Source organism: Taudactylus pleione, unplaced genomic scaffold (assembly GCF_031769625.1).
Source record: "Taudactylus pleione unplaced genomic scaffold, aTauple2 ptg000377l, whole genome shotgun sequence".
Taxonomy (NCBI): Eukaryota; Metazoa; Chordata; class Amphibia; order Anura; family Myobatrachidae; genus Taudactylus; species Taudactylus pleione.
In genome coordinates, this window is record NW_028284778.1 from 3,134,326 (window position 1) to 3,149,402 (window position 15,077).

General features: G+C 43.6%; 2 protein-coding genes across 2 annotated transcripts; both read right to left on the reverse strand.

Annotated features, from left to right (window-relative positions):
- Window positions 1–4,652: 4,652 nt before the first annotated feature.
- On the reverse strand, window positions 4,653–10,847 carry LOC148508027 (uncharacterized). Its single transcript, XM_088445271.1, has 5 exons — window positions 10,747–10,847; window positions 8,922–9,083; window positions 7,513–7,701; window positions 6,453–6,531; window positions 4,653–6,087 (listed from the first exon to the last, which is right to left on the reverse strand). Exons 2-5 carry the CDS (start codon window positions 8,997–8,999, stop codon window positions 5,153–5,155), a joined length of 1,281 nt encoding a protein of 426 aa, XP_088301397.1. The 5' UTR covers window positions 9,000–9,083; window positions 10,747–10,847; the 3' UTR covers window positions 4,653–5,152.
- Window positions 10,848–13,535: 2,688 nt separating this feature from the next.
- On the reverse strand, window positions 13,536–14,912 carry LOC148508028 (uncharacterized). Its single transcript, XM_088445280.1, has one exon. It carries the CDS (start codon window positions 14,804–14,806, stop codon window positions 13,862–13,864), a length of 945 nt encoding a protein of 314 aa, XP_088301406.1. The 5' UTR covers window positions 14,807–14,912; the 3' UTR covers window positions 13,536–13,861.
- Between the last annotated feature and the right edge of the window lie 165 nt (window positions 14,913–15,077).

Sequence of the window (15,077 nt, forward strand, 5' to 3'; positions counted from 1 at the left end):
TGGATGGGGGTTGTCTAAATCATGATTTTTGGAGCTATCCACAGATCAGTATAAAGCATCCACCTTACAGTTTACATAATATGTAAATCAAAATGGGAGAACAATGAAGACCAACACAACAGGTTTTTATGAACAGTGTAAGTAGCTATGGGAAAACAAGCTCCTCCGAGAAGGTATCTCCATGCCTCTAAAGGTAATCGCATCACCAACAGTTCCTTGTCCCACGGCATAGTTTTTCTCAGCAGAACAAAAGTTTTTGGAATAGGAAACTTCATCCCCATGGTTTCTATCAGTTTATCTCTGGTAGAGAGCAGCTCCAACTCCTACAAAGGTGCTTTGCATTGATCGCTGTGAGGCCTCAGAATGGACCTATAAGTCGTAGACCTGTATTTTGTCTACTTTAATGCAAGATCTGTCGTATTTTTTTTCCTATCCTAGGAACAAGTTCTAGAGAAATCCTACTGATAAGTGATTATTTGTACCCAAGAATCTTAGGCTGCCTTGAACAACTCATAATAAGATTGATAAGACTTTAGACCCCCCCCCCCTGCCATCAATAAGACTACCTTCTCTCTCTCCTAATTCGCTGCATGCAGGAATGTGTAGCTGCATGTGATACTTGAAGGTGTACGATATTCTGCATTAGTTTGATTTGCGAAATACAGTTTGGTTTTATCTTGAAAGCCATCCTAGCATATGTTCCTCCATGTCCACCAGGGTCTCTAATTGTGGTTTCTCATCTACTTCCCCATCACTAATGACACTAGACAAGATTGACCCTTGCCCCGTCTAATAATTGTTTTGGCAATTTATTACTTATCTGAGGTGATTAGAGTTTCCCAAGACAATATAGGTCAAACTTCACTACTAATCCCAAAACTTCAGATCACTTCAGCCCACCCCCCATCCCTGCTATAGTTACTGCCCGCTGCTCCTCTCCTCTTCTGCAGGATAGTCTATCTCCGTTGGTGGCAGTGGAAGCCGTTGAGGGGAGCACACCTGCTCCCACTGTGTATTGCTAAGACCTGACAGTCACCCACGATTGTTATATAAATTATTTCTAATGGACCTGGAACTCATTCATACAGATAACTAATGACTGACTGCTTGATGTGAGCTAAGGAGAACAGAGGTAGGTCTATTAAGATTCACCGTTCTCATTGTATAGATTATTTCTAACGGACCTGGAACTCATTCTGACAGCACTCAGGTCTGGATTATTGTCAGGTCTGGATTATTTTTTTAACCTGGGGTGGATGCAAGAGAAGAAACAGGCATGGGTTTGTAGTATTGGAATGCAGCAGGTTTAATAGGAGTATTATTACTCATGAATTGGTAATAAATATATAAACTGGCAGAAAATAAGTCCAAGTGAAGTGAGGCTGAAAACAAATGTCTGGCAGGGGAACAAAGTCCAATTAGTGAGGCTGGGAGCAGGTGTCAGACAGAATAAACAAAAGTCCAATGGAGGTGCGGCTGTGGAACAGGGGTCTGAAGTACCGGAGTGGGTTCTGAGTCCGGAGTGCTGGAGGGTACACAATCCGTGGGGTAACTGGGTATAGCAGACAGCGCTGCCATCAGAAATTGTGGGGCCCGGTACTAACAAAATAGGCAGGGCCCCCCCTCCCCCACTGGGGGATGGGGCAGAGGTGGGCGGAGCTACATCCACCCACACCCCCGGAAGCACATAGAACATCAAAACAGCAGGATCCACTTAAAAAGGGAAGGCTGGGTGGCTGGACTGGGGGTAGGGCAGGGAAGGTTGTCTGGACTAGGGAGGAGGGCAGGGAAGGCTTGCTGAACTTGTGGGGGAGACAGGGCAGGGAAGACTGGCTGGAAAAGTGGGGGCAGTGCAGGGAAGGTTGGCTGGAACAAGGGGCTGGCTGGAACGGGGGAAGGGCAGGTAAGGCTGGTTGGACTGAGGGGGGAGCACAGGGCAAGGTCAGGGACTATGTAGTACCTCTTTTAGTTGTTTTCTTCAGCTGGCTGCACTGATGCAGGTGCAGCCAGCCAGGTAGAAACAGCGCTGACAGTTGCTAACAAGAGGAAGGATCTGTGACCGTCGCAGGTCACGTGGTTTCCTCTTGCCCAGTTCACTTTAGGCAGCGCCGACAGCAATTGCTGTATGCTTGCTTAACCATTCCAAATATGGCACAGACCGCAAGCCCAATCAGGAGCAGCCGCTCCTGATTGGCTGCCGTTCCGCGAACTCTAGATGGCTCGCGGTCGGCGCCGTATGTGTGCAATGCCGCCGGCGTTATATCAATAGCAACTTTTCACCCTGCGATCCTGCTCGGGCCCCCTTCTCTCTCCATTTTCTCCGGGCCCGGTACTCGAGGCCCAGCAGTATCCCCCCTGATGGCGGCCCTGATAGCAGGGTAGATGCGGGTATCCAGGAACAGCCTGTGATGGAGACAGAGCAGGAAATGGAGCACTGCTGGGCCTGCAATAATCACACCGAGCTAAGCTTGCGCTGTGTATACGTTGCACTGGCAACTAGAGGGTGTGCTGAACACCCTTAAGTATCATGGGAAAGTGCATGATAGGCTGCTGAGAGTAAACACAAGATGCTCCAACCTGATTGGCCCATTCAGGTCACATGCCCAAAACCAAGATGGCGGCGCCCAGCAATCCCCAGCGTGGCAGCGCTGCCAGTCTTACCTGTCACCAAATGGCTTGTACCGCTCAGACATCCATGCGCACCTCGGGCCAGCCTCCAGCACCCCCACCGGAAGGACTGCGCCAAAGCACCCGCACAGGCAGAGACCGCGACTCACCAGGTACAACAACTCTGGTCATGACACTAATTAAGTCTTTCGGTGGCATAACCTCCTATAAACTAAACCTCTATTCCACCCAGATTCTTCAACAGAACAAATCTCGCAAATAGTAAAGTCTTCCACTGCCACAAGTACCCAAAGCTTTATACAAGATCAACTTTCCTCTCCATCTAGTACAGTGGTGCCAAAACTCGGTCCTCAAGGTACCCTAACAGTCCAGGTTTTCAGGATATCTATATTTAATCACAGGTGACTTCATTAGTGCCTCAGTCAGTATGAGTATACCATCTATGCACAAGCATGGATTTTCTTAAATCCTGGACTGTTAGGGTGCCTTGAAGAATGAGTTTGGGAAACCTTGATTTAGTGCATAGAAAAAAAAATAGATAAATCGTTGAAGTGCACAAAATTACATGCATGGGAATCATATAACCGATAAGACGGATCCAGACTCGTGCTCGCGCCATATTATTTCTAAATGTGTTCCCTGCAAAAATTATCTTTGCTCAGTCAACCGTTTCAACTTATATTAAAAAAGGAAGAAATCAAGAATTTTCTAAACCCCTTTCAGCGGTCGAGGTTAGCGGAGGTACTGTGTGGGTTACACAGGCTTCTAGAATGCCGGTAAAAAGCTTGCATTATTCATCACTTGTAGCATTGATCCTGGACTGTTGACCACTGTAAAATAAGCAATAACTACCATGAAAACCATAAATTACAGACACACAATTAAGTCCGTTAAAGCTGTGGTTGCATAAAGAAAAACATTTAAACATTTCCTTGTCACTATCATAATTGTCATTAATTAATTACAATTTTGGAAACTGAAATCTGTAATCAATTTTGAATACGACTTTTGTGAGTCTTTATTTCACCAAGTCACAACGCAGCAAAGTATAACAGGCAAATCAACCAGTATGAAGTCTTCATAGTTGGTTAAATAGTTATACCTAGATAACACTAGCTACGCATTTCGCTAAATCATTAAATTGGTTAAGCTATTATCTGTAAAAGTTTTTTTACTTGCTTTAAATTAAAATAAATAATGCACGTCAGATTCAATAATCAAAAAAGAACATACACTACGTAGTCAAAAGTGATAGGACACCCCCACGTTCCAGCTGGTTTGGCATGTGTCCACTAGTTGTAATGCATGGTTACATTAACTCTGAGAAATATAGAGATGTTTTTGGATAACTCTGTGCTCCCTACATTGTGGCGTCAACAAATGTTTTTATCAGGACGACAATGCCACCTGTCATGTTTCCAGGGTGATGCTGGACGGATGGACTGGCCAGCTCAGAGTCCAGATCTTAACCCCACTGAGAACCTCTGGGACGAATTGGTGCGACGGGTCCGTTCTAGGCCGTCTCGACCTTCTTCAGTGTCACAGTTGGTCACTGAAACTTAAGGCGAAAGGCAAGACAGTTCGCTAAGAAGGGTGTCTACAGTACTCACTGCACGTGGTGAACCGACAAAGTACTGACGTCAATAACATCTCGTTGATCTATTTTCTGTCAGTGTCCAATCACTTTTGTCTACATAGTGTAGAATAATTGCAATGTAGTGTCAACAACAAAAGATGAATATCTCACCCCAAGTACTGTATATAAGAAGAGGTATTAGTAGCAGGAAGAGGGAGGTTATATTACCATTATATAGGTCACTGATAACACCTCACCCTGAGTACTGTGTATAGGAAGAGGGAGGTTATATTACCACTGTATAGGTCGTTGGTATCACCTCCCTTTGAGTACTGGAAACACATGGGGGAGATGTACTAAGCTCTGGAAAGTGATACATTGGAGAGTGATAAACTACCAGCCAGTGTTTGAAAAATGACAGGAGCTGATTGGTTGGTAGTTTATCACTCTCCAGAGTTAAGTACATCTGCCCAATGCACAGAAGAGAGGAGGAGTGACCATGCCACAGACCACAATGGCCCCTTCCCCTCCCACAGATTTTGCTAATGGAATGGATCCGACAATGTAGTGTTTTACCGGTAGGCAAACCCCCCAAGGCATTGAGTGACCTCCAACACATATATTCTAAATAGTATCCCTGTTGCAAAATTGTTGCAATGTGCAAAGACCCTCAACAAAATTATATCCATAATACAAATTATTTAATTTTGAAAATACATTTACAAGATAAATCCAAGAATCTTAGGTTGTTGATATCTAGGCTTCTGAGGTGTATAAAACGTTCTACTCGCTACAAGGTTCAATACGCATGAATAGTTCCCAATACGTGGCTTTGATGGTTTCTCATCAGTGGCGTATTCTACAGCGTTGGCTGCATACACCGCATGAGTACAGTCTCTCCTCAGTGTGACTTGTTAGTTGCCTAATCAGCTACAATTTACCCAAAAACTACTTCCCACACTTAGAACATTTAAAGGTTTCATTCTTGGCGATTGGTCTGGATCCCGATGGACTAGGAGAAACACTTGCTAAATGAATGGTCTTCTTATGGGTTTTCCTGTGTCTGAAGAGTGACGATTTATTGTAGAAAGTCCTGTCACATTCCGAGCACTTCAATAGTTTGTGGATGACGGGAAGTGTCTGGGTAACAGGAGGTTTCGGAGGAATAGGAGTAGGATATACAGTGAGTATACGATTCCTACCTTGGAATAATTTTTCTGCAATATGAATTCCTTGATGTGCAACCAGACCTGGCATTGACAGAAAACACTTACCACACTCAGTGCATATTAACTGTACAGACGTATTTGCTTCTGCTGTGTTTTCTGTCTGTATGTGATCATGGTGTCTATTTCTGCTATCGCATGGGAGATTTCCTTTATTTTCAATAAGGGTAGACGTACATTGTGTATGACCTGCAGGGGTATATATGTTGGCATTTGTGGATTTTCCTCCATCACATGAGATTGTTTCCTCCTTAATATGAGTAGATGTATACTGTGTATGACCTGTGGGTGTATAACTATCACTACCTGTGAGGTCTCCTCCATCACATGAGACTGGTTCCTCCTTAATATGAGTAGATGGACATCGTGTATGATCTGTGGGTGTATAAATGTCAGTGTCTGTGAGGTTTCCTCCATCACTGACTGATTCCTCCTCAGTATGAGTAGATGAACATTGTGTATGATCTGTGGGTGTATAAATGTTGGGCTTCTCAAATAATGTTGACTCAGTCAAATTTCTTCCATGTCTTCTCGGTCTCTGTTTATGGACATTGCAGTAAATAGCAGTTTGATTATTTTGAATAACATGTTTATCTGAGTTCATAAGAGAACAAGGAGAATGAAGTCCACCCAGGTTATCTCTGGATTTAGGTCCATCTGTGAGAGAAAGTAGCAACATCCCTTATTTTATCCACATGATCTCTATGGTTATGCAGTCATATTATCCACATTCATAATGTTGACAACACAATGTCGACAGTGTTGAAATGTCGACATTGAACATGTCAGCATCTGAAAAAATATTGACATGTGAAATGTCGCCATTGTGCAAGGACTGGAGGGTTAGGCTACGCACCGGCGAGATCATCGCGGCTAATTGGATCAAGCCCTTAGTATTATAAGAGCAAGCTGAGCTGACAAGTATGCAGATAATTACATTTAGCAAATAATTAAAAACGAAAATATTTCTCTGCTGCTTTCTGAAATGCTCAACAAATAATGGTGATAAAATCTTCTCTTACCCAGTGATGTGAGGGGCCGGTGAGTCTCCTTCATCCCGTCCCTGTACAGATCCCTGTGTTCCTCTATGTAATCCCCCTCCTGCATGGAGAAATAAGACAGTGACATCCTCACACCTTATAGGACCCTGACACACACAATGATACAGTCATCACCCAGACATCCCCTGGTGTTACTGTATAATGTCCCATTCCCAGCAGTCACCTCTCCAGTCATCACCCAGACACATCCCCTGGTGTTACTGTATAATGTCCCATTCCCAGCAGTCACCTCTCCAGTCATCACCCAGACACAGCCCCTGGTGTTACTGTATAATGTCCCATTCCCAGCAGTCACCTCTCCAGTCATCACCCAGACACATCCCCTGGTGTTACTGTATAATGTCCCATTCCCAGCAGTCACCTCTCCAGTCATCACCCAGACACATCCCCTGGTGTTACTGTATAATGTCCCATTCCCAGCAGTCACCTCTCCAATCATCACCCAGACACAGCCCCTGGTGTTACTGTATAATGTCCCATTCCCAGCAGTCACCTCTCCAGTCATCACCCAGACACAGCCCCTGGTGTGACTGTATAATGTCCCATTCCCAGCAGTCACCTCTCCAGTCATCACCCAGACACAGCCCCTGGTGTTACTGTATAATGTCCCATTCCCAGCAGTCACCTCTCCAGTCATCACCCAGACACAGCCCCTGGTGTTACTGTATAATGTCCCATTCCCAGCAGTCACCTCTCCAGTCATCACCCAGACACATCCCCTGGTGTTACTGTATAATGACCCATTCCCAGCAGTCACCTCTCCAGTCATCACCCAGACACATCCCCTGGTGTTACTGTATAATGTCCCATTCCCAGCAGTCACCTCTCCAGTCATCACCCAGACACATCCCCTGGTGTTACTGTATAATGTCCCATTCCCAGCAGTCACCTCTCCAGTCATCACCCAGACACATCCCCTGGTGTTACTGTATAATGTCCCATTCCCAGCAGTCACCTCTCCAGTCATCACCCAGACACATCCCCCGGTGTTACTGTATAATGTCTCATTCCCAGCAGTCACCTCTCCAGTCAGCAGCTGAATGATCTTGTTGGTGAGTTGCAGGATCTTCTGGTCATTGTCTCTCTTGTGTATCAATGAAACAGGTGGAGGCACCATGGTCGGGCTCTGGGTCCTGCTGAAATCTCCTGATACACAGGGACTGCTATCGAGTTTGATACGTGCGCAGGATTTCTTCACAACAATGTAGTCCTACATATTGGGACACACTAATAAATATTAGTGTGTAGAGAGGCAAACACCTACAGTCATATCTCTTCCTGGACAGCAGTACATATAACCCCTCATCCCTGACGTTCTCTATAAATGACATCTGTGTGCCCAATATTTCACATATTTATACTTCGCCTATCCCTGTTTAATTAATAAACATAAGATTGACACCAATGTGACACTCCCAGACTCCTTAACCTCCCCAGTCAGCTCCCTGTGTTAGTAATAGAGATAATAGTGATGTCACTGTGACACTCCCAGACTCCCTCACCTCCCCAGTCAGGTCCCTGTGTTAGTAATAGAGATAATAGTGATGTCACTGTGACACTCCCAGACTCTCTCACCTCCCCAGTCAGGTCCCTGTGTTAGTAATAGAGATAAGAGTGATGTCACTGTGACACTCCCAGACTCTCACCTCCCCAGTCAGGTCCCTGTGTTAGTAATAGAGATAATAGTGATGTCACTGTGACACTCCCAGACTCCCTCACCTCCCCAGTCAGGTCCCTGTGTTAGTAATAGAGATAAGAGTGATGTCACTGTGACACTCCCAGACTCTCACCTCCCCAGTCAGGTCCCTGTGTTAGTAATAGAGATAATAGTGATGTCACTGTGACACTCCCAGACTCCCTCACCTCCCCTGTCAGGTCCCTGTGTTAGTAATAGAGATAAACTCCCAGACTCCCCTCACCTCCCCTGTCAGGTCCCTGTGTTAGTAATAGAGATAATAGTGATGTCACTGTGACACTCCCAGACTCCCTCACCTCCCCAGTCAGGTCCCTGTGTTAGTAATAGAGATAAGAGTGATGTCACTGTGACACTCCCAGACTCTCACCTCCCCAGTCAGGTCCCTGTGTTAGTAATAGAGATAATAGTGATGTCACTGTGACACTCCCAGACTCCCTCACCTCCCCAGTCAGGTCCCTGTGTTAGTAATAGAGATAAGAGTGATGTCACTGTGACACTCCCAGACTCCCTCACCTCCCCAGTCAGGTCCCTGTGTTAGTAATAGAGATAATAGTGATGTCACTGTGACACTACCAGACTCCCCTCACCTCCCCAGTCAGGTCCCTGTGTTAGTAATAGAGATAATAGTGATGTCACTGTGACACTCCCAGACTCCCCTCACCTCCCCTGTCAGGTCCCTGTGTTAGTAATAGAGATAATAGTGATGTCACTGTGACACTCCCAGACTCCCTCACCTCCCCAGTCAACAGATAGATGATGTCCAGGGTGAAATTTAATATCCTCTCAGTTATCTTATTTCTGTTCTTGTCCATTTTTCAGATAGATGGTGAGACAATGGATTTTTGTTATTCTGAGTTGGGAAAGATCAGCAGGTGTGTATATTACACACATGAAGTCTAAAGTGGGAAGGTAAAGAACATGATTAATGACATATTTACATTCAAACCATGATATTCACTGATCATAACGTAGCTGTACAAATGTAAGGGCTGTTTACATGGCTTTCTTGATAGCGTTGCTTTCCCAGCATCTAGCTGCCACTGACAAGCTACAGCCCTCCCTCTGCTCCTCGTCTCCTCATAACAATCTCTTGGCCTCTTGTAATTCTTAGAATTTGAGTGGAGGAATGCTGCAGCTTGTGCTCATACACACGGGAGTGCCCTGGTCCGAAGAGCTTACGTTCTTAAGTGTATGCTGGTAAAACATACAGACACACTAGGAAGAATTGTAGGTTTTTTGAGACAAATGTGCCCATCTGGTTACATAGCAACCACAATCTTGACATTGGTTATTATGTCGGCATTGTCAATTTTGACATTGCACATTTAGGGCTCTAACTGTAGAAAAATGTTATGCCGGCATTATGACCATGTTGATATGTCACATGTTGACATTGTGTGTGTCAACATAACGTCCATGCTGACATTTTGGTGCAGACATTCTGAATGTCCACATTTTGTATCACACCTGTCTCCTGGACCTTCCTGGACAGCGCTGACGGATACTTGGCTCGTGCACACATTCCATAAGTGATGGATAGATATGGGATAGATAGATATCTACTATAGATAGATACTATAGATAGATAGATATAGGATAGATACTATAGATAGATAGATAGATAGATAGATAGATAGATAGATAGATATAGGATAGATACTATAGATAGATATGAGATAGACAGATAGATAGATAGATATGGGATAGATACGATAGATAGATAGATAGATATAGGATAGATACTATAGATAGATAGATGTGAGATAGATAGATAGATAGATAGATATGGGATAGATACTATAGATAGATAGATAGATAGATATGGGATAGATACTATAGATAGATAGGAGATCGATATATAGATAGATAATAGATATGGGATAGATACTATAGATAGATAGGAGATCGATATATAGATAGATAATAGATATGGGATAGATACTATAGATAGATAGGAGATCGATATATAGATAGATAGATGAATAGAAATGGGATAGAAACTAAAAATAGATAGATAGATAGATAGATAGATAGATAGATAGATATAGGATAGATACTATAGATAGATAGATATGGAATAGATACTATAGATAGATATGGGATAGATAGTTAGTTTGCTTGTTTCATATTTGGAAATTAATGATTGTACTATATATTAATATAATTTCAACTGAAACTGCTATTTAAAATAATAAAAATGAAATGTGCAAAACCTATGCTATAAAAATACTTCAGACAAATACGCATAAATCGCACTGCGTTTTTTGCGTTGTTAACTTCTGTAACTTGACTAACCTACCAAATGCAACACAGGAAAAAAAAGGGATTGATCCCAATATTTAGCTACAGTCCCCCCCAAAAAATAAATAAAATAAAAGGACAGTATCCTGGGAAAAAGGCGTAGGTAGAATAGTGTAACTTCTAATAAATAGTATATATTCCTAAAGCCTGGCCTGTTTACAGTCGCCCAGTGCTGAGAAAAAGGAGATAAAACACAGCTAGTATAATATTTGCAGATAGACTATAGTAATGATGTGTATAGTATACTGTCAATATTACCTTTCAGCATACATACAAATGGCTCCAGCAGTCCCCAGTATAGACATGGCCCAGTTCTTGGTTGCACACATTTACACAGGATGTGATTACTTTGTGCTGCAATGCATTCTGGTAGTTGTAGTTTATATGCTGTTAATAGATGAGACTGGCAGGCCGAGTGTCACGTTACATAAATGTGCATTCTGTCCACTAGAAGGAAATAATTTTCACTGTTTCTATCACGTGGAGATACTGTAGATGGTGCAGAGCTACTGTATGCATGCTTGGACTTGTAGTTCAACAACAGCTGCAGAAAACATTGCTTGTGACCTGCTGTGGCTCTTTCAGAGGGAACAATAAGTTGCTATCTTAATAAATGGATGGAGACAATGAACTCATTAGGGACAGGGTACAGCAGTTGGAAAGCAGTGAGAAAATCAGAACCAAGCTATAGTCACCTTGTCAAAATAAGCCGGCTCGACATTTGGTGGCCTATTTACTAAGCAGTGTTAGGAGACAAAGTGATAATAAAGTGATAAGGTGCCAGCCAATCAGCTCCCAACTGTCATTTTTCAAACACAGCCTGTGAGATGACAGTTGGGAGCTGATTGGCTGGTACCTTATCACTTTCTTATCACTTTTCTCTGTCTCCTAACACTGCTTAGTAAATAGACCCCTTAAATTGGTACTGTGAGTCCAAGCCGAGATATATATATATATATATATATATATATAAATACACATGTGCAGCTGCAGTGATCCTGGAATTAATATATCCACAGACATACACTCATATGTAGAGAAGGCCTGATACAGAGATTGAGGCTAATGCAGCCGCAGCTGCAAATTTTAGGATCTCCGTCGGCAGAAGGAGATTTCCTGGTCTCTTTTGGACATTTTGCGTGACTCCATTGGCACTCAGCCGGCAAATGATCACGCAGCTGATGCGATGCTGCGTCGACCATTTTCATGTCAAACTTTTGACCGTCGACCTTTTAACATGTCTAACTTTAATGTGTCTGACTTTTGTTTGTGTCTAACTTTTTTTCCCTATCTAACTATTGACTGTCTGACATCTGGTGTCTATCTAGACATTGTCTAATTACTGTCTATCTCTTATACCATACCCGGGATGTGTGATCTTTGCCATCACCCAGGGAGCAGGGCCTAAGGGGCAACACCATTGCCACCCTAGTTGCACCTGTACTTGGCTTGCAGGAGGTCTGGACAGCCACCATAGAGCCGCCCAGTGCGTCCTTGGGTCACTATGGGCAGTCAGTTTATTCCTGTTCCTGGCAGCCCTGCCACTGACAATAAGATGCCACACGTGCAGATGTTGCAGTGCACATTACCGCTCCGCCCCTATGCTTACATATAAGACCAACAACACAACTACACCAACTCACATCTCTTCACTTATAAAATATCTCCCAGCTCGAACCCCCTCAGCTCTGCGCAAGATCAGCATCTCCCATCCACACTCATTACCTGCTCCCATTTCTGGTTACAGGACTTTTCTCAGGCTGCACCCACTCTGTGGATTACTCTCCTGCACCTAATATTTTTCACCCCACTGCAAACATTCAAGGGTTCCCTGAAATTTCCCCTCAGTACCACCTACATTACCTCTGCAAGATATTCTACCCAATTGCGTCTCCTCTACATAGTTCACACAAAACTTACATGTGATCCTTCTTTTTTTCTACATTTACACAACCGTCTGGCCCAGGCAATCTGGCTGGACCATATGCAATATGTAGCATTTCCCTATAGATTGTATGCTTCCGAGCAAGGCCCACTTACCTCTCTGTCTGTTATTATCCAATCTCGTTTAATGTTATGTTCTCAATTCTAAAGCACAACGTAAAATGTTTGTGCTATATAAGTAAAGGTTAATAACGGCCACTTTCTCGTCTGTGTATCTGCTTGTATACATAGTGGCCCTGATTCAGAGCTGAACGCTCTGAGCAGAACGCTCGTTCTGAATCAGGGCCCTCCTCCATGAAAATGGAGCGTCCTCCTGGACGCTCGTATAGCTGTGGGTCACCACCCACAGCTATAGCGAGCGTCCATGATGATGGTCGCGATGGTCAAAGACCATCGCGACCATCGGGCTTGCAACGAGACCCTGCGGTAGGGTCTCGCTGCCGCAAGCCCAGGAGTGATTTTGGCTCTATCAGAGCCAAAGTCACTCCCACTGACATCATTACTGATGTCAGTGGGGCCGGACTCAGACGGTAGGCGTTCCCATGGGAACGCCTCCGTCTGGCCGCCACGCCCACCAAAGGGGGCGTGCTGTCAGTCACCATCGACAGCACGCCCCCTTTGGTGCGAGACCCCAAGCGACGTATTTCTCGTCGCTCGTCGGGTCTCGCGCATGCGCACGACGGAGCTCCCTCCGTCGTGTGCATGCGCAGTCTCAAAACATCGACCTGCTAGCGAGGAAACTTTGCTCGCGAGCGGGTCTGAATGACCCCCAGTATCTATAGTATCTACACTACTTACTCCATAGTTTGAACGTCCGCATCCCAAGTTAGAACACTGCTTATTTATAACCCTTTTACAGCGCGATAGTTGGATAGTATCTGGAGTTGCCAAATTGTTGTTGATTAATACTTTGTATGTACATGGTAGTCATTATTTGTATATTTCATTTGCAGTTACCATGCTTCTAATTTCTCTTTATTAGCCATTATTGATTTCAAACTCCTTTTCCATCCTAAATGTGGGGTAAAAGATGCCACAATGTTTACACACATGGAAACATAAATAAACTTTATTATGAAAAATTAAATAAACTACTCCTCTCAATGATTGAGAACATATGAAATTCAGTGTCATCTGGGTCACAGCAGCAACAAAGTGATTACTTCAGTTAAGATCCAGTGCACAATTTGTCCCTGAGGTAGCTAATTATATATATAGTTCGCACAAAACTTACATGTGTTCTCTTTCTCCACTAGCACAACTCTGACCACAATGCATGTCAACTTTTTTTTTTTTTTAATTAATTTCTTGCATCCAGATAATTCCACTTCCAATGATATTATCAATTTAACGATTAGAATGTCGCCCTCCGCATTCAGGGCATATACATGCTACATCTTCTATACGGATATCCTAATGAGTAACAGCCCTAATGACGAAAGCACACCCCACATTTAGAGCACTGAATCCGTTTTCCTTCCGAGTGTATGATCTGATGTTTAGCCAGGTCCAGGTTACTAGTGAAAGATTTGTGACAATCAGGACAGTTGTACAAAATCACCATCATGTCCAGCCTCTGCTCTATTGTGTAAAAAGGTTTATTAGTATTTCCCATTACTTTCCTGCAGTCTGCTATTGGCAACGTAGCATCTGCTTTGGGGTTTTCAAGATCTCCAACCTCGGAATCTGTAGAAATGTTAGGTTTACATCTAATTTTAGCTGGTTTACTAAAGTCGGAGTGTGCAAGGTTTCCTTCTTCACATGAGACGGATTCATCCTTCATTTTTGTAGATGTATGATCTGCTGCATTAATGTTGGTGCCTGTGAGATCTCCGTCTTCACGTGAAACTGGTTCCTCCTTAATTTGAGTAGATGTATAGTGTGTGCGAACAGTGGGGATGCCTCCGCTACAGGAACACTGAAACCATTTTTTTCTTGAGTGAAGTATCTGATGTCTAACAAGGTCCAAGTTACTAGTAAAAGACTTGTCACAGTCAGGACAGTTGTACAGAATCACCATCATGTCCGATCTCTCGTGTATCTTGTAAAAAGGTTTATTAATATTTTTGACTGTCAACTTGCAGCCGGATCCACGTACCTTATCACCAGGTTTTTTGTTTTCAGAAGCTCCAGATTCCATATCTGTAGAAATGTTAGATGTACATGGATCTATAGGAGGTGTATACATGTCAGTGTATGTGAGGTTTCCTCCATCACATGTGACTGACTCCTCCTTAATATGAGTAGATGTACACTGTGTATGATCTGTGGGTGTATACATGTCAGTGTCTGTGAGGTCTCCTCCATCACATGAGACTGATTCCTCCTTAATATGAGTAGATGTATACTGTGTATGATCTGTGGGTGTATACATGTCAGTGTGTGTGAGGTCTCCTCCATCACGAGACTGATTCCGCCTTAATATGAGTAGATGTACACTGTGTATGATCTGTGGGTGTATACATGTCAGTGTCTGTGAGGTCTCCTCCATCACATGAGACTGATTCCTCCTTAATATGAGTAGATGTATACTGTGTATGATCTGTGGGTGTATACATGTCAGTGTGTGTGAGGTCTCCTCCATCACATGAGACTGATTCTTCCTTAGTATGAGTAGATGTATACTGTGTATGATCTGTGGGTGT